This window comes from Anopheles moucheti, chromosome 2 (assembly GCF_943734755.1).
Source record: "Anopheles moucheti chromosome 2, idAnoMoucSN_F20_07, whole genome shotgun sequence".
In the NCBI taxonomy this organism is placed as follows: Eukaryota; Metazoa; Arthropoda; class Insecta; order Diptera; family Culicidae; genus Anopheles; species Anopheles moucheti.
In genome coordinates this window covers 71583657-71608222 of record NC_069140.1, presented here as the reverse complement: position 1 = coordinate 71608222, position 24566 = coordinate 71583657, and the positions used below count along the sequence as shown (strand labels likewise).

The 24566-nt window shown below is 41.6% G+C and overlaps 3 protein-coding genes across 3 annotated transcripts; all 3 read left to right on the top strand.

Moving 5' to 3' along the window:
* The first annotated feature begins 14 nt into the window (after positions 1–14).
* Positions 15–4333, top strand: LOC128299556 (sodium-dependent nutrient amino acid transporter 1-like). The gene is made up of 6 exons (XM_053035558.1): positions 15–156; positions 1776–2624; positions 2690–2793; positions 3238–3604; positions 3675–3936; positions 4007–4333. Exons 2-6 carry the CDS (start codon positions 1788–1790, stop codon positions 4270–4272), a joined length of 1836 nt encoding a protein of 611 aa, XP_052891518.1. The 5' UTR covers positions 15–156; positions 1776–1787; the 3' UTR covers positions 4273–4333.
* Positions 4334–6111: 1778 nt separating this feature from the next.
* Positions 6112–8889, top strand: LOC128309442 (sodium-dependent nutrient amino acid transporter 1-like). Its single transcript, XM_053045831.1, has 7 exons — positions 6112–6211; positions 6464–6770; positions 6841–7063; positions 7126–7396; positions 7475–7578; positions 7680–8308; positions 8392–8889. Exons 1-7 carry the CDS (start codon positions 6143–6145, stop codon positions 8652–8654), a joined length of 1866 nt encoding a protein of 621 aa, XP_052901791.1. The 5' UTR covers positions 6112–6142; the 3' UTR covers positions 8655–8889.
* A 4434-nt stretch (positions 8890–13323) lies between these two features.
* LOC128309776 (sodium-dependent nutrient amino acid transporter 1-like) lies at positions 13324–20348 on the top strand. The gene is made up of 4 exons (XM_053046245.1): positions 13324–14808; positions 18052–18280; positions 18350–19356; positions 19437–20348. Exons 1-4 carry the CDS (start codon positions 14442–14444, stop codon positions 19697–19699), a joined length of 1866 nt encoding a protein of 621 aa, XP_052902205.1. The 5' UTR covers positions 13324–14441; the 3' UTR covers positions 19700–20348.
* The last annotated feature ends 4218 nt before the right edge of the window (positions 20349–24566 follow it).

Genomic DNA, 24566 nt, shown 5'->3' with positions numbered 1-24566 from the left:
CAGTGCAGATGGTTTTCGTAGTAGAAACACCTCCACCAGCAGCTCGGTCGTTGGATCCGCGGTGAGAATCACGCTCAGTTCACAAAGGACAGTCACCAAGCGAACGGTACCGTAGGTGGTGCGCTACTATCGCGGCGTGTTGCCAAAACGATCTTGGTGAGTGAACGCGAACAAAAAAAAATCTTCCCTTCCGAAAACTAGTGGAATGAAAGTGCACTCGAACGGCGTACAAATCGAACAAAGCCAGCGGTAAAAACGTGAAACCGAAAATATACCGAATGGCGTAGTAAAACCACTCCGTCTCTGACTCTATCCAGATAGGAATCGATGGTGGAATGGTGAAAATATTGTGCAATATTTCATGGAAAAGTGATTAGTTTATGTGAATTTGTTAATTATTATAGAAAAGCAAATGTGACATGAATGTTCGTCACAGTGAGAGTGTTTTAAAAATAATAAAGTGTTGAATTATGCTTTACATGGAATATTTGTAACATGTTACATATGCCGAGAACCCATGTAATGTGTCAGAGCATTAAATAATCGGAAACTTAATTTAACTTTACAAACTACCATCATAGCCAGAAAACAATGTTACTAAAATATATGAATTATGTTTGTATTTACTCAGATAAATAATTCGCATGATTCGCTCTATTTTCAACAAATTAAAATTAATTTAAAAAAACTGTGTTAAAAACAAAACAAAATGTTTTATTTTATCGCAAAGTTGTGAATACTACTATTTCTTAAAATTCGATAATTGATGATACAAAGATTTAATTATAACAACTGAAGTTGATAAAATAAATAAATTGGGCTAGTAAATTTACAAAATATTAACAAACGTTGAAAAAAAGGAATATAAAAAAACATGAAAATATTCCTAAAATAGTTTTGTTGAAAATTAATTACACAATTTGAGGTTTGAAGAGTCCTTAAGTAATACTCAACAAATGTTTTGTTATTACGTTAGACAAAATGCGAAAGGAAACTTTTGTAAAACCGGCTACAAGTATAGAATGATGTCATCCACACACAAATCCCCGGATTTACTACGGAAGAAGCTTTCTTGTTCTTGAGTTTTGCGTGGCAGAGTAAATAATGTTTTGTGTACATAAAACAGATAGTGATATCTTTTGACAGGGGTTTTACTGTTTAATGACACCTTAAGGCTTTACAGATAGAACGTCCATTTTGTCGCTGTGCGATTTGTCGGACTTTGTGTGACATCAGTAACGCAACTTATCATTAACACGTTCGGCGTCCAATGCGAATCATTCAAGTTTTCCCAAGCACTAGTTACAAAATGTCACTATGGAAAATTTCAAAAAATGTATTTTTGATGTTATAAAACATTTTCTTGGAAGGATTATTAAGGTTATCGCAAAAACAAGTATTTGTCGTATAGCCTTGTATGTCTTATCAAATGCAAAACTAACTACACGCGATACGTATTACATCATCCACGAAATGTTTTCCATATTAATTAAGGATATGCAATATATTCTCAATTCTTAAGACTTATACGAACGTCATACACAACCACAATGAAGGTCCACAAGTCATAATTTTAAATAATCATCCTTATATCTCACCCGTTTCACCAGAGTTCTTGGGACGCTTTGCCAAAAAGCACTTTCATCGCATACGATCGAAGTTCATTCATACGTTGTCCGCCGGTCACGTTTCACGACCGGCGACAATCTCGCGTCTACTGCAATAAAGAGGAATCACTGTAACATGGCAACTAATGGCTTGATGATATAATTAAGTTACAGAATACCATGAGCACAACCACCAACCCGATCCCGTCTACCGTCGGCGGTTCTACTCAATTAACCATCGGCGGCAGTGAGGCGCCGGAAGTTAACACCCTGCCCAAGCCGGATGATGCGAAGCGCGAGAAATGGGGCCGCGGTATTGAGTTCCTGCTGTCGTGTGTCGCACTGTCGGTCGGTTTCGGCAACATTTGGCGCTTCCCGTACACGGCAATGCAGAACGGTGGCGGTGCCTTTCTCATACCGTACCTGGTGGTGCTGTTCCTGGTCGGACGGCCACTCTACTATCTCGAGATGGTGATGGGTCAGTTCTCGAGCCGGGGCTCCATTAAGGTGTTTGACGTGGCACCGCTGATGCGTGGTGTGGGCGTCGGACAAACACTTGCCCTGGTGCTCATTCTGGGCTATTACGCCGCGGTACTTTCGATTTCGGTGCGCTACTTTGTTGCCTCCTTCGGTAGCCCGCTCCCATGGGCTAGATGTGAACCGGAATGGATCGGGTGTGTTGAATCGGAATTTAAGGGATACGCACAGAACGAATCCTTTCGACCATCGGCCGAGTTCTACTTCAATCGCTCCGTACTGCACAACTACTGGACGGTGGACGAAGGTATCGGTTGGCCGGATTGGAAGCTGACACTGTGTTTGCTCTTCTGCTGGATCTGCATCACCTGCATCTTGATCAAAGGCATTCGGAGCTCCGGAAAGGCGTCCTACTTTTTGGCTATTTTTCCGTACCTGGTACTGCTGGTGCTGCTGATCCATACGTGTACGCTCGAAGGTGCAGACCGGGGTATACTGTACTTGTTGAAACCACAATGGAAAAAATTGCTTGACGTGCAGGTAATATAATAATTTTAATTTTAATTGTTTCATGTCCTAATGGTCTGTTCTCTATGCTTTCACAGGTTTGGTATGCTGCCGTAACGCAGTGCTTCTTCTCGCTAACCATTTCGTTGGGCTCGGTTATCGTTTTCGCTTCGTATAACAGCTTCAGCAACAATATTTACCGGTAAGTTGAGAAAAATAGATGTAAAAATAGTTGTAAAAGTTAAACATAACAGCGCATTATGCAGAACGAGATTGACTGTTCATAACAAAAAGGGGCTTGTTCAAATTTTGTATTACTTTTTGCCCAATTCATGCTTGAACTGTGCCGTCTAATGCTCATATTCGTACCTTTTACGTGGAGCAGATAATTTGCTGTCATAATTTGCTGTAGTTGTAATTTGACTGCCTTGCTTTATGTTAATCTAAACATAATACTTAATTTTAAGTTTAATCGAAATTTATTGCACACTAAAAAAAAATGTATTTTATTTTGAATGTCTTATATATTCATTTAACTTTTAACCACCTTCTATCGATTACAGATTATCATAAACTGAATAATTTAGTTGAAATGTATGTTTCTTCAATTTTATAAACAAATTCAACTGTTTGATACCTTCTCTAGCGATGCAATGATAATTTCCTGGCTGGATACTTTCACCTCCATCATATCGGGCATCGTCGTGTTCGGTATCGTCGGTAACATTGCGCACATAACGCGCAATCGAATAGAAGACATGCAGATCTCGCAAGGTCCCAAGCTAACCTTCGTCACGTATCCGGACGCGATTGCCAAATTCGACGCGGCCCAGAACGTATTTGCCGTGCTGTTCTTTTTGATGTTTTTCCTGCTCGGTTTGGGCAGCAATACCGGCATCGTTACAACGATAGCGACCGCCATCCGGGACCGCTTCCCCAAGCTGCCCCACTGGAAGGTGGTGGTGATGATTGCGATCTACGGATTTGGCTGCGGGTTGGTTTACATTACACCGGTACGTGGGTACTTTCAGGGAAAGCTAGCTAGTGGCAAACGTATCATGTGCATTGTTGGCATCGTTCCAGGGTGGTTTGCACGTATTGGACGTAGTGGACAAGTATGGCGTTACGTTGACCACGCTTACACTGGTGATGTTGGAGATTGTTACCTTCTGCTGGTTGTATGGTGTGGACCAGATTACACGGGACATACAGCTGATGCTGAACCGCAAAACCGGTGTGTTCTGGAGGGTTTGCTGGAGCTTTGTTACCCTCGCTATCGTCATCGTCATATGGCTGTTCAGCTTCATTCAATACACCCCGCTTCCGGTTCCGCCGGGAATGACCGGTACACACGGCAATAACACACGATAACTTGTTTGAATTCTCTACTAAACAGCGTTTTTTTAATTTTCCAGCATTTGGTTGGTGTCTTTACGCTTTTGTTATGGTGCAAGTAGTAGTGTGGGCTGCGTATGAACTGCACAATAGGGCGGAAAAAAGATTCATCGACAAAATCACAGCTGCCTGTCAACCCACGGCCGATTGGGGTCCGGAGGATTCCACGATGCGATTGCGGTACCGCACCGAAATGGCTAAAATGTGTGAGGAGGTTGGCCCCCAAAGCGATAGCGTTGGAAAGAACATTCTTCGTAAAATCTTAAACACGTTTTATCCGAAATGAAGTGATGAAGCGATCGAAAGATAAAGAAATAAAGAGCTTATAAGTATATTCAATTCGTCCGTATTAGAGTATAGAACTGTATGGAATTGTTTGACTCTTTTTTTCTGGTTTTGATGACATCCATATAATTTCCGCTTTTGAGCATCTTCCCAGAATGGAAGAGTTACTCTGTACAAACAATCTGGGATTTCAATTGAAATAAAATTAACAAAATGGATCATATTCCCAATAGCTAGTATGGTAGTAGACGAACTTGAGAAAGGATCCAATAGGAACAAAAATATAGACGACATTGCTGAATATACAAACGATGTGAACATTCTTTGGCAGAAATATTCATTATTTACCGAAACAAATAAAAAAAATAAAACTATTACTTCTAAAAGTATATCAAATAACAAGATTTCCCTTGATAATACACTAATAAAGCTAGTCTTTATAATGATATTAAATTATTCAAACAATAGACATGACTCTCCAAGAAAGAATGTCCAAGTCTATTTCATCTCATAACTAAGCACACTAGTCACTGTTTTAACTGGCAGAACACATGTTTTCCCGCATCTCAATCTAATCGAGCGTATCACACAGTATGACTAACACAACCATTCCCTAGAAAAGCAAGAAAAACATCATTCGTCAGAAGTTCTTTTCAATTCTACGTGAAAACCCCAAATGCATCCACTGCACACGATGCATAACTCTTACAGAGAAAAAATAAAACAACAAATATTATGATTGCATCCCGTATTCTCCCATTGGAAGAGTTAAGAGGGTTGATGATTGAAGACAAAATTCCAGCGAAATGTACACACTTTGCCCGGTGGAATGTACGCCAAATTGATGCCAATTCTGAAACGCACCGCGCCAGTATGATCTCGTCTAGGATTGATGCGACTAGATGACGATGCTGCTCTTTATTGCATGGAAAAGATGGAACTGTTCACTCTTATCACATTACCAGTGTAGTTTATGGTTATGGAATGTAATTTATGTGCTCTCCTGTAATTTACTCCGTTTACTCGCATGATGCTCTGCTGAGTTTTATCTCAAGAAATGACCATTGAGTAATGCTTAAGAAGATGAAATATTCTGAATAATTTCAGTCCGCAGAGCGGCAACTATCTTGCTCCGGTGTGTTAGTAATTGTAAGTGCTTTGCTATTAATATTTTACTAATAACTATTCCTTCGGGAAGCCAGACAGTTCCCTGTCGGAATCGCCTCCAACTGCTTCAAGTTTAGTAGCGCAGGTGGCTGCCAACTTTCTAGAGTGCAAAACAACATCAACAAAAGAGACTCGTTTGTACAAAAAATATATCGTAGAAAGTACATCGGAATACCGCAACAAAAAACCGATTGGTTGAGACACATGTTGGTGCATCGTGCCTAGGTGTACGCGGCTTGGCTTACCGGTTTCGCTTTTGGGAATACCCCACAACCATGTATCAAACGTGTATTGGCCCCCGGTGTTTGGGTTTTACGAGATGGAAATACTGCCTGGTGGGCCATCACCTACACTGCTACACAGATATACGGGTTTACTATCGCTGTCGCGTACGAATCGGTAACGTGTGGTGCACGCGAGATGATCTTCGACCAGTGTTTGCACCGCCACACTCGTCACAACTAAGCTGGTGTTGAGTAACACTTGCACGGTTCATTCAGCAAACGTTCGCCGATTAAATGTGTCCTGCATCCAGCGCAGCACCGTTAAATGCACATCGGCTGTGATCGAGACAACATCGGGTGCGCATACGGGTTCGAACGCGTTTTGCAAAATAGAACCTTGGCCAAACACAGGCCAGAGTGAGAGTGAGCGTAGAACGTGCCCACGGTGCACCAGTTTTGACAGTCATCTCGAGAGTAATCATGGAGAACCACGCATACAGTGGAGGACCCACGGAGAACGGCAAGGCTGATAATCGATCGGTAGCATCGGTAAGTGTCAAAAATGACGCAGTGATCGTAACCGATAAGTGGCGTCACTTGTAATGGCGAGTTTTGTTTTGCTTCCCGTATTCACAACAATGACCAAGCGGTGCTGTTTGGTGGGCAGAATCGTGCCGTGTGCTCCACCTCTGCTTGTTTGAAGTGTCCGACAGGCAGCTTTCGATTAGCGTTAATTGATTAGTTAATCGACTGCCAATGCATTTCACTCAAACCATTCCTCTATTTCTCGCCCGCTTGCAGCCGATGAATTCCAGCACCACGCTGCAAACGATCAGCGACGATACGAAAACCAGCACGAGCACGGCGCGTGACAAATGGGGCCGGGACATTGAGTTTATGCTTTCCTGCATCGCGTACTCGGTCGGGTTTGGCAACATCTGGAAATTCCCGTACACGGCCCTCAAACACGGCGGTGGAGCGTTCCTGCTGCCGTACCTGATCGTGCTGTTTATCGTTGGCCGACCCATCTACTATCTGGAGATGATATTGGGCCAGTTCTCTAGCAGAGGGTGCGTGAAGCTGTACGATTTAGCGCCGGCGATGCGTGGTATGATTAGTGTGGCGAGATAGCAAAAAAAGCAGCAAAACTAACACCACGGTATGGATTCGTTTTGCAGGCATCGGTGTGGCACAAACGATCGCAATGTTCGTCGTGATGACTTACTACGCGCCGGTGTTGGCGATTACGTTTCGCTACTTTGTCGCATCGTTCAGCAGTACCTTGCCGTGGAGCGAGTGCAACCCTTCCTGGGCAAACTGTGTGAACTCTTCCTTTGTTGGGAAACTCGAGCCCACCAACACATCCGTCAGTTTGAAATCTTCAGCCGAACTGTTCTTCCTGTAACTATACGCACTTTTCAGTTTCTTGAGATAGTTTTCTAATAGCGGATCTCATACCACAGAAAGGAAGTCATCCATAAGGCACCCTCACTGGACGATGGGTTGGGCATACCCGATTGGAAGCTGGCATTGTGTCTCCTGTTCGCCTGGATTGTCGTCGCAACAATTCTCATCCGGGGAGCAAAGAGTACTGGCAAGGCTTCGTACTTCCTGGCGATCTTTCCCTACGTGATCATACTGATTCTTCTCATCCAAACTGTAATGCTGGATGGGGCAATGCAAGGCATACTGTACTTCATAACACCGCAGTGGGATAAGCTACTCAGCATCGAGGTAAGCCTGTTGTAACGACAACGCAACCCCCTAAAGTTAGGCAATGCGCATTACACCCGATACGTTACATTCGCCTAGGTTTGGTACGAGGCCGTAACGCAATGCTTTTTCTCACTGTCTGTCTGCTACGGAGGCATTATCGCGTACTCCTCCTTCAACAACTTCAGCAACAATGTGCATCGGTAAGTAGTGGCCGGTGGTAATTAGGGGTACCCGGGTACCCTACGCGCTCGTCCAAATTTTCTTAACCTTAACGGTCGTTTTGACGCGTTCTGTGTTGCAGTGACGCCGTCATTATCTCCTGGCTCGACACATTCACCTCCATCATTGCGGGATGCATCGTGTTCGGCGTGATCGGCAATTTGGCGTACGTCAGCGGCCAGCCGGACATTCAGAAGCTTGCACGAGACGGTGCCGGCCTCACCTTCATGACATACCCGGATGCGATTGCCAAATTCCAGTTCCTGCCCCAGCTGTTTGCCGCCCTGTTCTTCCTGATGCTGTTCATCGTGGGCGTCGGTAGCAATCTGGGCGTAACGACGAGCATCATTACCGCGATCCGGGACCAGCGGCCAAACCTCAAGCACTGGCAGGTTGTGCTGGGCACCGTGACGGTGGGATACTTTTTCGGCCTGCTCTACCTGACACCGGGCGGATTTGATTTTCTCGATGTGATCGATTACTATGGCGCGAAGTATGTGACGCTCACCTTTGCCGTGCTGGAGTTGGCCACCGTTGCGTGGATCTACGGCGTCGATCGCATCTGCCGAGACATCAAGTTTATGCTCGGCATCGAAACCTCGTTCTACTGGCGGGTGTGCTGGGGACTAATTGCACCGGCCGCCACACTGCTCATTCTTATCTTCAGCTTTGCCGACTTTGAGCTGCAAAAAGTCCCGATGGGGTACAACGGTAAGGTGGAACTATCATGCGCATACTTACGGCGCAAGGTCATCGCGCTGTGGCAATGGCTGAGGGTTTGTTTGCTTTTTCAGTTTTAGGGCTGTTTATCTACGCCATCGCATTTCTGCAACTACCCGGCTGGTACGTCTATGCGATATACCGGCGGCGCAGTAAACAGATGGAATCGCTTCGTAAAGCTGCCCGTAACGCCCTGGAACCGCTGGATGTTTGGGGTCCGGAAAGTGATGCCGTGCGGTTACAGTACCAAACCGAGGAGGATCAGTACCAAAACCTTCATCCAACGCACACGCACGCTTTGAAGCGCATCAAGAAGCGAATGTTCAACATTGGCTGACGCAGAGGGACGGCCGACGTGAGATCACAACCAAGTGACAAGTGATAGTACCTTTTTAATCGTGCTTACTTTCGAAACCGAACGGGCGCCACATTTTCTCGACCTTCTGAGAAAACACGAGATGTGCTTAGCATTAATAATATCACTCTAAACTGTGTGTTCACTCTAAATGTAACATTAACGGAAAGTGATAGAAGTAATTTAATGTTCAGCTGTTTTTATGATACTAATAAACGTTACCAAAGTTTTACAAAACAACATACGGGGGTTTTATTTTAATTTTGATTCATCTATAAAAATTTGAGGGTTATGGATGTTTATAAATTATGAATTATTTTAATAATATCTTTTAATATTCAAGGGGTATTCGTACAAACATTAAAAATTGATATTTCTTCGCTTATTTTGAGAATAACAGTAAAATTTTATGGAAATTGAAATGTTTAAGTGTTTTTGAGATTGTTTGAAATTTGCGAACTAAAAATTGATTTTAACATACAAAACTTCTCGAGAACTGCGTAACTTACTAATGGCTAATGGCTGTATGCAAATAAACTAAAATAAAGCACATTTTATATTCAACATAATAAGCCAGAATAACAGTGTATGAATGAGAATTTCAAAAATTTTAATCATATATTTATCTAATATGATTACTACATTGAACATTAATATTTCTTCCTTATTTGTTATAAATCTATAATGTATAGTTAAACAATTTATTGGAAATCGCGATGAAAATACTGTTTCAAAAAATGGAACAATATAATTAATTAAAAAAATAAAATAGCTCTGACAATTCCAAACCACAACTACCCTTCCAGTGCTTATTCAAAGTAAAAACCTTCCATTCGTCACACCAAATAAATTATTCCTTGCTTGATCCAAGGCTGACAAAAATCACCATAACCTCGCTGTCGTGGTTTCGAACGCGTAATTTAACATGCGTTCAACCCACTACCCAAAAGAGACAAAATCACCTCATCACGGGCAGTTGGGTTAGGCGCAGGCAGTAAAAGGGATTCCCAATATTTGCTCAACTAAACCAATAAGCAGAGAAAACAAGCGATACATCAACACGGCAAGCGATCTGCACACGTAAGGATAAAAGCTATGAGAGTGTTTCCGTCAGGTCCCAGCTTTCCGGGTTATCCGCAGGGAAATCCCAAACAAATGGACAACTTCTTTGGGAATGCCTTCCAAAATCAAGGGAATGGCAAAAAATGACAACAGGTAATCCACACAGTTAAATTCCACGGCTATTGTAATCTTCTCAGTGCGATTGTGTGTTGCTGGCTGTCGGTACGGTAGAAACGGTCTAATAACTAGCTTCCTTACACACGGTAGATACCCTGCCCAAGTACCGCTCGAGAGACAAGTTCTGTCTCGAACGGCAGCAACTTAATAGCACGAAGCTCAAAACTCGTGCCAGAAAATGAGCTAACGCGTGCGGGAAGCCTACTGCTGGAATAATTCCCAACCAAGACACGATTGGCGGTACTTTCCCTTCTGCTGAATGCCACCGACGGATGCGAACGATATACGTGAGCTGTTTCGCGAATGTGATTGATCGAAGGCAAGCTGACTGATGAAGCATGAAGGGAGAGAACGATTAAACAGAACGCTGAGTCTTTTGGTAGTTAACATTGGGATATGGGAAAAGTAATGAAGCTTCATAAAAGGAAGTCCCACTATAATGCTTCGATGCAATAACTCTTCCCAACTATCGGAATAGTTATAAGATTGCTGGCCTTTCACTAGCGACAGTTCAATTTGAAGTACCAACGGCAACTATAGCATGATATAATATATTTGCATTGTGTAACGTTTCAAGTGTTTCTACTACGTAGAACAATTACCAGCATTTGAACGATTTTTTTTTGTATTTGAAAAAACATTATCAGTGAATATTTTTTAGATAACAATTAGTTGAAAAAACTGTTTTAGCGTTTTTTGGAGCAAAACATCAAAATTGAAGATTTGTTAAAAAGGGGAATTTGTTATTATTCGATAATGTGATGGTTTAAAATTAAATGCCGATATAAATAAACAAAACAAATAATTAAATTAAATAGTTTAAAAAAAATAAACAATTAGCAACATGAAAAACTAAACAGTAGATAAGTTAAATAATTAAAACAAAGATTACGAAACAAACATTTAAAATTAAATTAAAATAAAACTGCGATGAAATTGAAATAGTATCTAAAAGATTTATAACCGGATGTGTTCCTACATGTATCGAAAGTAAACAACAATATATTGGTAATAGAAATTAAAGCAGACTTCAACAACTGAAGTAAATTAGTAGTTCGATGATATGCCAAACAAAACTATGTTTTGTTTCGTTTTCGTTTAATAAACTAAATATTAAATAAGGTGTTTACTTTTATGTCCGAAAAGTCGACTATCGTGTTGAAATGGTTGACTACACCCACGATTTCTCGTCACAATTATATGACAGTTCTCACAGATTACGTTTCTTTTAAAAGATTAAACACACCGAAACAAATACAAAAAACGTTTAAAATCCGTCTACTGTCCGTCCATAGAACTTTTACTGCTTTCATGACAAGATAGCGATTTCGAGGCGGTATTGATTCGTCTTGTGCTATTCGGACACCACGTGACCAGGGTGTGACGGTGTGAAGTTGTTTGCTAAAACAACAGGACTCGATTAGGACTAGGTGCATTGGTTTCGATTGTGTAAGATCGAAATCGCACATCCGTACGCACGGATGGGAGCTTCTTGTAGGTTGAAGCTATTACTCCCAGCCCAAGGGCAATAATGCTTCAATAACACGGTAATATAAGCTCCAGCCGGTTCATGGCGTAAGTCGAACCCGTTCGGATGCGCACAAAAAGACAAGAAAGAATGTGAGCGAAACAACAACAAACAAACAGAAAAGCAACAGGCTGCTTCTGAGAAGAGGTGTTATCACTGATGATATACCAATCAAATCATAAACTATGACATGACCAGGGTAAAATGCATTATTATAGCGCGCGTCTTTCACATTTAGACGTCAGCTTTTTTGTGAGTGTGTGTAGAACGCAGACGCCTTGTATCGGTGGTAAGATATCGTACAGGAAATTGATGCCCTACGGTTCCACTTATCGACAACGAATTATAGCACCTATTGATTGAAGTGTGGGGAAGTTCCTTTCTGCCCCCAAAGTGCCTCGGCTTAGTGAGACATTGGATCAATTATTTGCGTACGGGTATGTCACAAGGCGGTGATCTAGCTCTATCCGGATCCGGATCCGGCCTTCCAACAGAACCCGAGGGAAGATTGCATTTGAAGGTAAATATTTATATGGGTCCTCGTGCGCCGCGAGTATTGCTATCGTTGGAACAAGTGTGGCACGTGAGCTGGGATGAATGAATCGTCTCTACCTTGCTGATAAGCATTTTCCCGAGTGTGCGTTGTTAAATAGTTAGACATTCACACTTCTTTCTCTGTGCTTGTTAAAGTTTTTGCATAATAAGCACGAGCGTAAGATGGAAACCGTACGGGTGTAAGAATTGAGCAGAGGAGTCAGTCTTAACAGCAAAGCAACATTTTCCGTTGCTTAATGGGGTGATTTACGTCAAACAGTCGTTAAATGCAGATTTGGCAGTGTGTGCCGTTCTCCAGTTTACCAAATTGCGGAATTCGACCACTGGAACTGATGTTGAAGGTGAAAAGGTATGCTAAACATCGTCAGCTCTAAGATCCAATCACTGATCGTATAACGAAGCAGCAGTTGAAAATATCACGGCAGCAGGTTTTGGGGGACTTTAATACTCTCAATGGTCGATGAGATCAGGCTCTATCGTTGATGGAAGAAGGAAATAAAAAAATAATTTACCATGAGTTGCAAAAGTTGTGCAACGATAAAAACAACAATAAAAAAGTCAGTACAAAAGATAAAAAACATATAAAAATAAAGAATACGAATAAAAAATAACAAACAAATAAATAAACTATATAACATTAATATGGCTTGCAACTTAAAACTTATAGTAAAATACCTAAAACTAAGCACAATAAAAAATGATCATCAAACATGTAATAAAACAAATAAACTGCATGTAATACAATTAAATATAACAACTGTGTGTTAGCAAAAAGTATTTTTCTAATATAAAAGTAAGAAAATATAAGACTGAAACGATCTTATAAGAAATTGTGTATTGACAATTATGCATAAATAATACCACAAAAACATAACTTCAATATAAAACAGTTGGAAATAAAGGGAGAATAAGGAAATACGCAACGTGTCAGCTTAAACAGATCAATGATTCAACAAAATCGAAAGTATCCGCTGTTAGCATCAACATCTTCAGCAGCGTTACTAACATACGAAGCGTCATACAAGAACGTTGCTATAATTTTCCGCCACTCGATTGTGTTCGCTCACTTGCGGAAGAATTATAAAGTCAAATACACACCGTTGAAGTGTGCGATTTTTGTGTTGCCGTTGTAAAGTGTATCTCGTACCACTGAAACTGCACCAAGAACACTGTGCAAATATTAATAGCTACAGCAACATGTACAACAACAAAAAATACCCCCATTGTAAGTTCGGTCCGGTCGTGGTTTGGAGTGTCTTTTACGTAAGCGAACCAACTCTACCCTCTTCTTCAATTTTATGTCCCATAACAGTGGAGACCAGCGACCAGTCCAGTTTTGCATTTAACGACGGTGAGATGCACTTTTTATCTAAATTGGGAACAAAATTCCCCATTTCAAGTTTTCGGGGCTCGCCACGATCATGAATTTTTAATCCAACCTTTGATTGAATTCCATATGCGTATGTGTGTGTGTTTGTATGTATGCGTAAGCACATTAGCAAAAACAAAATCCCCAGAACGTACCTCCGAGACAATCTAAGAGCGCTATGCCATCCCCTTCCAGCGCTACGGGAGTTTAATCGTTCACCTGTGTACCGACGTACGGCGCCCCGTCCACGTCCAAACGGGGCGGCTGATTAGAATCGGCGAGCACTGGGTCGATGGCTATAAACTAATTGCCGCCGACATCGGTGCACCTCACTAGCAAGCGAGCGTTCAAGTTGAACGGACACAACCGCTCCCGGGTGGCTTTTGCGATCGATCTGGAGATCGAGATTGTCGGAGTGTTGGTTGTTACCTGTTGCGATAGAATTGCGGTAGAAACCCGGGTGCCACAGTTTGCAGTTTCAGCAAACGAGTTGAAGAATTATCTTGGAATAAGAATAGTGGGCAATATTCCGTTACTAAGCGTAGTACTAATCATTCGCTGTGAGTGTGTAGGAAGTGACCGACCGCAATCACTACTCGGTACGAAAGGTACGAAAAACTCCTCAATACCGTGAAACCTCCATTTGGATGCGTATCAGTGCTCGATCAACTGCCCAAGCGTGTGTGTGAGTGTATCTCAGTGGCGCTGTCCTTCGTACGGTACTAGGTCCTTGAGAAGTGTCTGTTTTTCGTCACGCTTCAGTGCGGATACAGTGTGCCGAATTCGGAGTTCGCAATCAGACAACCAACAACAAAAAAACCGCAACAAATGCTCACCGCATGATCGTGCCTCGTTCAAGCAGGTGTAAATTAGAACCGGGTACTAGTGGATCTGTTGATGCATTAACTTAGGCTATTAATAAAAAAAAACAACGGATGCCCTTCGCCAAACAACGATTGTGGTGTTTTGTGGTGAAAATTTTATATTGTAATTGTGTCTATTGTGCCCGGGACACGTGCTGAATTGATTTTACACCAGTACAGTGAGCAAGCACCAACAACCTCGCATAACGATCGCAATGTCCGGTGCGGACAATCCTGGTTTCGTGACAGCAGATGATGCCGGACTGCCAGCGGGCGAGTCACAGAATGACTCAAAACCACCGCCAGTTTTGGAACAGCTCGAAAAACCACCAGCCGTCGAGCGGGAAAAATGGGACAAGGGTGTCGAGTTCCTGATGTCCTGCATCGCACTGTCGGTAGGGCTGGGCAACGTGTGGAAGTTCCCGTCGACCGCGTTCCGTAATGGTGGCGGTGCGTTCGTTATACCGTACCTGATTGTGCTGCTCGTTGTGGGACGACCGATCTACTACCTGGAGATGGTGATGGGACAATTTTCGAGCCGTGGCAGCGTAAAGGTGTACGATGTGTCGCCCATCATGCGAGGTAACGTACCGGTTGGATTTAGGCTTAGAAGCAAACAAAACGAAAGGGGTCCGTGCCACACGTGCGGTTGCACACAGTAGCTGGGGGCACGGGGACATACGGACATGTTTCAAAACGTGCCATTCGCTAATTTTCGATAGTTACTCAAAACGTTTTCATTGGATGGTATGTATGGTAAATAAGCCTCATTATTTACAAAAGATATTTTCCTTTCTCGGGATGAATGCAATTTTGCATCCTTTTGTTGGTTTGATGTTGTTGATTGCAGATCATTGAATGATAACTAACAATTACAATTTTGAAGCATTTGCAAGTTATTAATATTTCTGAACAATGATTTTTGTGCGAACATTTCTCATGTATCATAAATATTCAGTCAGTCAGACCACAGCACTCGAAGAATTGTTCATACTGTCAGAGCTCCGTTGGGTAGCGTGGACATCGGAACACAGTTTTTGTTCATCCGATCTGCTATCTTCTGCTCAACCAACAATTAGAATTACGAGATAGCATATTGGTTTTTCGGTTTGAGGATTTCGTTAGTTTCTTAATTGGAATGATAGTTTCACCATCTCGACAGCATAAGTGATAGTGAAACGAAGAATACATACCGAGGGCCAGTTAGAATACCTGGAGGTCTAGACTATAGACAGCCAACAATATTGCTAGCGAAATGTATGAACTTGACAACATTGGCCACATTTGCTACTGTCATATTCAAACTTTTCAGCAGTGACATTGTTGCCCGCAACTCGATTAAGCGGCGAAATGGTGACGAAATTCGAATATTCAAGATGGACATGGTAATACGTAACAGAGCTAATATGAGAATTCGTAAGGGATGACAACGATTTACGTGAGTGTTAGCTAATGCTACGCTCCCGAGAAGCTACATCATCAATGTTCTTTCATTGAGATTGTTCAAAGTTCTGTTTTCCAATTAAATGGTCTTTCATTTGGGACTTGTGGTGATACAAATGAACTCCTGGAGTTCACAAACGTCAAGCATATCCAAAAACCTCGAACGAGGTTAAGTTAACTTGGTCTACGTGCATTCCGACGCAATTCCTCTCGGTTTCTATTCGTTGCGGTTGTATTGAAGGTGGTATTGCAAGCCAGTCTAAAACAAACTCCGATCTCATCGGATCTACGCTTCCCAGTGGTTTAGTATCCCACAGGATCACAGGAGAAAGAGGGATCCTAGAGGGAGACTCGGGGATAGCATCCTCCCAAGAAGTTTGGTTTTCCCGTGTACAAAAGCCCAGATATTTGAAAAGACATGTAAGCCTTGGACATATTTGGTGAAAGTAGGAAATGAAGAGCTTCTGTTATCCTTCTAGAAGTTACGGATTTATATCCGTATCAGTGGAGTATCCACACTACCAACACAGACCATTATGCTAATTAAATTGACGAAAAAATGAACTAGCTGTAGATAAACATTGTTTCGGAAGACCACCGACAAAATAGTTTTGGCAGAGCCGGTTTTGACATTCCAGAGCTACTGTTCGATTTCATGTAAATATAATTATCTTCTCATGCTTGATTCACGATTACATTATCATTACATTAGGCATTACCACATTTTCGGTTTTGCGATTGAAAAGGCAAAAAAATTACCCATGTCTGGCGCATTGTAGAATTCTGACGAAGCTGTGATTCTTATGAAGAGCTCTAACATCATCTTTAGGACGTTAGGACGAATAGTACCATTTTCAATCGATCGCCAGCCGGCCAATAAAAGTCCGATCGATAGCAAAAGGGTCATCCTTCATATCCTTAGCAGCAAATTAAGTGTAACTTAGTAAGTCTATTGTCAAACGACATGTGCACTATGGTATGGCTCATATGATGGTTCGGACAAGATTACAATCCATACTGAATGTGTTTTTTTTTTAAATCGTTCGTTGTACATTATTTTATTTGTACGGTTACTGGCGACAGGGCTTAATGGTATATTTTTTAAAGGACAAGGTCAAAAAAAAATTTTTTTCCATAAAGCCACAGTTGCAAGATAAGTTGCTACTTTTTATCAGTTATTCTTTTCTGTTAGATTATGTTGTTGTGTTGTAAATAGTTTTTTTTTCGAACCTCTATTAAATCCATTAAAGCTACAGTTTGCTTTCTCACAAATAGGCGTTAAAAAAGTGTTATTTTAGAGCTGATGCACAGCACAGTGGGAATTTGTATTTGGTTTTTAAAAATAAATCATATTTTCATGATTAAATGCTTAACGTGAACGTTAACTAATGACTTTGTGCTGTAAAGTTCTAACCAATGAAATAAAACACAATTCATTTTTCTTAATGAAAATAACATTACTATCTGTGTGTGAAAGAACTAATTATTCCACCTTTGATTTTAAATAACGTGTAGAGTAATGAAGGCGAAACCTTTATTCTCGCTGTTCCGTTTTTAGTACACGGTATTTAGTAAACGGCAAAGATAAGTGATAAATTGTAGATGAATAGATAAGTCGTACAAGTAGAATCATTTTAACCGAAGACTTGAACATATTCCTTTAATTTTCAATGTTTTGGAAGTAAGCTAAGTGAATTTAAATTACAATGCATGATATTTGTATTACATTGCATCTTTCTTTGTGAAATTTGTAAAAAAAGTACTCCAATATCTGAGATTGATCCTTTAGTATAGCTGTTACAGTACGACTCAATAACACAATCAGATTGGGTCGGAATTAACCGAGTATTCAGAACTGACCTAGTTAATGATGGGTAATCATCCTCCAAGTCCAGATAGAGAATTCAACCTTTAGTGCAAGGCAGAATAAGTTGAGGAATATAAAACCAAAGAAGAAAAATAAATTGAGGTTGATAATCATAATAATAACCAATGATTGATATGTAGCTGATGTATTATTTGAAAAACTGAAATTAGTTTTATCATCAGTAATACTTCATTAGGGGAAAACTGTTGAATCCCTGCGAAAATTGAAAATTGCTTTTCTCCTTTTTATCTTGAATTATTAAGAAGTTATTAATACCTATTGCCTATTAAATAATATTTATGCCGCAAAACTTTGTAGAAGAAAATTAGAAATTAAGCAGTGTAAATCATTCCCTAAGCGGAATGAGTGTGTACTAAAAATTCCTTTACCGCACCACACCTGCCATTAAATACCCCCAGTTTTATGGACCGTTAAATGCGTAGCTCCATTCACGACCTAGCGACATTCTTCCACGCCAAATATTTACCACCTTATCTTGTCGTTTTTTTCCGCAGGTATCGGTATCGCACAGATGGTTTCGATTTGCGTGGTGATCGTGTACTACGCGGCAACGATCGCGACAGCAATCCGATTTTTCATCGCCTCCTTCGAAAGCCCGCTACCGTGGGCGAGTTGTGACGTAAGCTGGACCGGCCTCAACTGTGTCAACTCCTCCAATTCCGGCCCAACGCCGGCATTCAACAACTCGCTGCCGATAAAAACATCCGCCGAGCTGTTCTACACGTAAGCATGAGCGCCGTCTTTACTCGTGTGGTGACGCCGGTTACTCATTTTGGTTGTTGTACCTTCCAGACACTCCGTCACCGGTGAAGGACTGCTCGTAGAGGGTGAGTTCGGTGTACCCGACTGGAAGCTAACGCTCTGTCTGCTGTTCATCTGGGTCGCGATGACCATCATGATGGTGAAGGGCATCCGCGGATCGGGCAAGGTTGCCTACTTTCTTGCCCTCTTCCCGTACGTCGTGCTGATCTCGTTCGCGGTGTATGCGTTCACGCTCGACGGTGCCGGCGAGGGGCTGAAGTACTTCATCACGCCCGACTGGGATAAGCTGCTGAATGCGGACGTCTGGAAGGAAGCCGTCTCGCAGTGTTTCTTCTCGCTGTCGATCTGCTTTGGCGGTGTGATTGCGTTCTCCTCGTACAACAACTTCAGCAATAACATCTACCGGGATGCGATGATCATTTCCTGGCTGGATACGTTTACTTCCCTGCTGTCGGGCGCACTGGTGTTCTCAATTATCGGCCATTTGGGCCACCTGACCAACGAAACGGACTACACGAAGGTGGTGAAACCGGGCAGTGGGCTTACGTTCATCACCTACCCAGACGCGCTGGCGAAGTTCGAGCACGTGCCAAATCTGTTCGCGCTGCTGTTCTTCTTCATGTTGCTAACACTCGGTGTCGGCAGTTGTACCGGGCTTATTAACAGTGTTTTGACGGCACTGCACGACAGCACACCGCGCCTAAAGTCCTGGAAGACGGTCGTCACGATCGGCGTGCTCGGGTTTGCGCTGGGACTACTCTTCGTCACACCGTCCGGTTCCAAGATGCTGGACTACTTTGACTACTATGGTGTGCAGTTTGTGACGCTCACCTCCGCCATCTTCGAGCTGTTTGCGTTCTGCTGGCTGTACGGAATTCGTAAGCTTAGCAGAGACATTCAGTTCATGCTGCAGCGCCGGACCGGGTTCTTGTGGCGATTCTGCTGGAAGCTGCTCACGCCGGTGATGCTGATCGTCGTGCTTATTATTGGGCTTGTAAAGAGCCAACGTCCGCAGGGTATTGACGATGTATATCATGGTGAGTAGAGAGCCTTACTATTCCTGGTCTTCCTATTCCCCTTCACTAACTATTGCTTTCCTTTCTTTTCGTTCTCCCAGTTCTTGGATGGTGCATCTATGTTGGAGCACTAGTACCCATCCCGGTGTGGGCATGGTTTGCCGTACGGAAGCGTAATGAATCCACCCTCAAGAAGCGCATTGTTGCCGCCAGTAAACCCCTGTCCGATTGGGGACCAGAAAGTTTGGAGGTGCGCAAACAATACCTGGAGTTCTGCAGCAACTACCAACCGATGGATTCGCGCTGGACCAGGCTACGGCGGGTACTGCACCGAAATGACAAAACCTATCGCGTCTCCGTTTAACGCGAAGTTCGCTCTCTTATCACCTCGGAAGCGCGTCCTCCTTGCGTCAGTATTACCAGGGCACCAGTGCTAGCCTCTCCGATGCAGCCGGAAACAACAGCTGATCCGACATTTTACTTTCCCAAACCCCACCGACGACGACCGGCTGGCGGAGAGATTCCATTCTAGCATATGCAGTTCCGTTCATCGTCCGCACCCGCTGGGCTAATGCCTTCCCTAATCCCAAATGGACGATGATGTAGTACCGTGTACTTTGTGTTAGCGAGCCAACCAATGACGTTCACATTCACTATTGTTCTGACCATTCTCGCCTCAGTGGATAATTAACCGTATCGGCACGTCAATGAGCGCAATGCACAGGGCGGGCAGTTGTGGAAGCATTGGATTGTATCAAGATGATCTTAAAGCTAGAATTGTAAGGGAGCACTGCGAGGGCACTGGACCGTACCGTACCAGCGGTGTGCAATGAAAGGAAAAGTTGACTCCACTCGCAAACGTCAGCGTCAGTGAAAATAGTTTCCGCGGATGGTATCGTGATAGTTTGTTTGTTAAATGACTTTTTTATTGTGCCACTGGACAAAGTAGCAACAAATGTTGCAGCTATTTAGCGTTTAAGTCTATGACAGATGGAAATAAATTATAATTAGTAGTGTAATCAATCGTTTTATCGTCTTATAAACCCTCGCCCTGTTTCAGATCATAAGGTTCACCGACTAAATTAATATTTTCATGCCCAAATATCTCGGAGAAAAGCGCATTAAAGGGAGTTTTACACAATTCAATTAAACGGGAGATGAGACGGACTGCACTCAAGGTGGAATATTGTGCAGTGTTTCGCAGTATCAATGTTGTACGTTGATGTTAATTGTTGATAGCAGCTGGGTTGCAAGGTAATTATCATTCATGTTTGGAGAATGAACTCCATGTCGGAATTTCAAGGCAATCTGAAGCGCGCGGCCGTTTAAACCGTTTTATTAAAACTGTGTTACTGCTTCTAGGCCGAAATACCATCGAAACGATAGCTTGAGCTTAAACCTTTAATGATTTCAGCCATTTATCAAAATTGGAGCATGTTTTTTTAGTGAGTACAATATTTGAACAATTTTTAATATTTATACTCAATAAAAACAGTGTCTAAACCACACAATAAGTATTGTGTTACGACAGCAAAACACAAATAACAACAGTTAAATTAATCTATCACCTTGAAGAGGAAAAAATACCTCAACGAGGTGCTAAATAATACCATGGCTGTGTGCAATCTTATTTGCAACCGAATTATACTGAGCTTTTGGGACAATAATTCGCCATTAACTCATCTGTTCCGATTCGATTACCGTTGGCACTCACCACGGTAGCACTCCCACGCGGTAATCACAACCTCACAATTGCATCAAAAATAACTCCACGTTATCGTAACTTCATATAAAAAACAGCGGGCAAGTGAGCATGTTTGCCCAACAGCCATTGCACGTTGGGTAGTTGGTTTTTGTTCGTACCGCGGGTGTAATTTAAGCGTAATTTGATGTGGATCCACACGCGCGTTTTGTCCGGACTCTGGCCGCAGGCTGCGGGATGCCGTGACATTGACAGTGTCGAATGTTGTGTGAGAAGGTTGTACAGGCTCGTAACTGTCCGCCCGGGTGGTAAGCGCAAATTGGACATACTGCTAGTAGGTGGTTTTCCACCGGTACGTGCATGCCAAACGTGAGTAGAACTGATTTTTATGCCCGTGCCCGGGCGGTTAGTTTGTTAATGGTTACAAAATGTGCTAAGCATCCGTCGGATCAGTGTGTGATTTGTTTGATGAACGTGTTTTTTTTTTTCGCCGGGCGGAAAGGATGTTACACAATACACGGATAAAATGTGATAAAATGAGGATAGGCAGATGTAATGTCGTATGGTCGTAGTCAGACCAGTAGTCGTATCGCGTTCTGGCTGCAATAAAACAAAGGCAATACTGACACAAAACTGTGGAGCTCTAAATATAGCAATGAATTAATAAAAGCTATCATTAGTATTAGAAAAGTTTGAATCTTCCTTTTTGATGTTATTTCTTTTTGGCTTGGTGAGCTTCATGCAAACTGCTATAAAGTGCTTTACCTTTTATCATGTAAGGACATTTGCTTAAAAATTACCGACAAATTCATAAAAAGACCAACAAATTTATAAACAAAATTCACTTAACTTAAAAATATCAGCTAACTGCTTTAATTTTTAGCATTAATTTTAGTCTGATGTCAAAAATGACTTTTTATAAAATACCAATACGTTTCTCGAATCCTTCTTTCTTTTGGCACGCTACGAAGAAAGTACGGTTCATATTTTTCAATGTTCAACATTTTTCCACATACACCATAGAATAAACGAAAACACTCCATATCCAAAATATGAATTAGTTTTGCCTCTAAAACGTGTTAAACCAAATATTCTTATTTATAGAGTTTCTGGGTGTATACCGTTTCGTATATTTACCGAGGGATAATATTTATTATTTCTAAAGAACCATCAGTCGTTCAATACATTTTTAAAAATTGCTGGTGACTACAAATAATTTTGAAACACTAGATAATGTTTTAACATGTTAACGTGAATATGTTAATATTAATGTAACAAAAGTTTAGCTGAGTTGCACTCAGAGCCGTAGCGTGGTCTCTTGGCGCCCTAGACAGAAATCTGTGTGACTGTAGTGCCTACCGTCCACTTTCCTGCGCATATTATTGTTCCAATTTAAAAAGGGTTTTCATTTGATTGTTTCTCAAATGTAGAACCTAGTTTAACGTAAGAAACCCCTTAAATTTGAAGTTATACAGATCCGTAAGACATACAAATAAATGTATGGTGGTGTTCAAATAAATAAATGAATGGTAAATCAGTAGCAAAATCAGTAGCATTCAGCATCAGTAGCAGTAGCAAAGAAATAAAAACACTTTACCACCTCTGAATCAGCGCTGGACGACCTTTGCTTTGTGAAGGATAATTATTCATCAATTTTATTTTATTTCCACATTAATTTATTTGTATTTTCCAAACATCATTGTTTGGAATATCGGTTAGTTTGTCTGCTAAACAGTTTTCTGTTTAAATAGTATTATTATTGGTATTTTCACGCATTAATGGTTTGCTGGCCCCGGATATTATTACCAGAGCATAAAGGTTGTATGCGTCATCCCTCGATTGACTCTGTCTCTTTCTCTGTGGTTGATAAGATTCGGCTCCACTATTGCAAAAAACACACACAAATAAATTTGACATTTCATCGTTGCTCCAAAACTTGAGTATTTGTTGGAATGGCCTCTGCTTGGCAAAAATATTTGTTTTATGACATCCTGCTAAATTAAGGCTATGCGTGTAATACGTCAAAAATACAACAAGCTCGTTTATTTACAACAAATATGTCTACACTCCAATAAATTTTCCAGCCATCTTGTGCCCATTGTCATAAGACAAATCACGGATACTTTGGAAAAACAAAATGTATTCCCGGAATTTGTTTTAGAGTGTTCAGAATTGTCTTCAGTTAGTAACTGTCTTTTGCAGCTTATGTGAATGATTAAATAACGAAATATGGGTACATTTTCACCTAAAATATCCATAAACCATAGAGACGGTTCGGTGGTGTATTGGTAGCGGCGCCGCTCTTCACACGACAGCACCGGGGAAAAATCCAATTCGGATCAAATTTCCCCGCATCAAGAAATAGCCGCGCCGGCCGCGTGGTAAAATAAGTCCAATGAGCCAGAAATGATAGGCATGACTTAGTAGTAGTAGTAGTAGTAAAGTCTTTTCTCAACTTAATCCTTAATTCTTCTATATTAGAATTGAGAATGTAAATCTTGAAACTTCTCATAGGGCTAGTGACACGCTTAAAGAAGTTATTTCACCTTGACTATGGTGTGCTTTTGGACCAACCTGACCAACCTCTCGTTATGGCACTGGCTCAAATGAATTTTTATTTTCATAAAATATTGATCCATTAACCTATTAAATGCAATTGTTAAAACAATTTTTAAAAAATTGCTAGCTGAAAAATTTAAATAAACGACGAACCGCATATGTATCAACCATAGCATGCGAGTTAGAGCTTTTGCTGAAGCTTTCAAAAAAGCTCAAATACAGTGCGTTCCACATGTAGCGAGATACCGACATGAACTACCGGTGTATTAGAATTTATTCAAACAATTTTTTTCTAGAAAATGAATTAAACATTCTTTAAAGAAAGTGAATTAAAAATTAGAATGACATAAAAAAAATATATTTAGGCCCTAATATTTGTTTCCCCCAAAGCAAACTGCAACAGCGGAACGTTAGGCCGCCGACCATGTCATGATCGCATCTAAGCGGATGCGGCTCCCCGCCATTTAAAATGATTGGCGCGCTAAAGCCGACTTTCAGTTTCTATCCAGCAGCCGTCGCGTTCGGTTTGCGCAATCAGTGCTCCTGTGCTGAAACTTGAGTCGAAAAACTCCTCCACCTATTCGACCGTGTAATGCTGGAATAAAAATTCGTTCATTCGTCTCCAGTTCATTTACCTTCGGGTGGCATTGCTTCACCGAAAGTAGAACTTCCACCAAATACGGCTTAGCCGCGTCGAATCTTAATGGACGCCACCTTGGATACAGTGGAGCAGTTTGGTGATTTGAAAAATTAGTTAGTGGTTTATTTGGTGACCGATTTTTTTTGTGACTACCAACGATCAGATATTTTGTGCTGTTGCGGTTATTTACTGCTGTTACGTGTGATTTAGCAGGGCTTTTTTTTTGTAATGCGTTAGCAAGGCTAAACATACTATATTGTACGGTGTGAAGTGATTGAAAACGTTGTAAGGATCGTTTTTTGTGACTTACGTTCTCCGATCCCGAGTGTG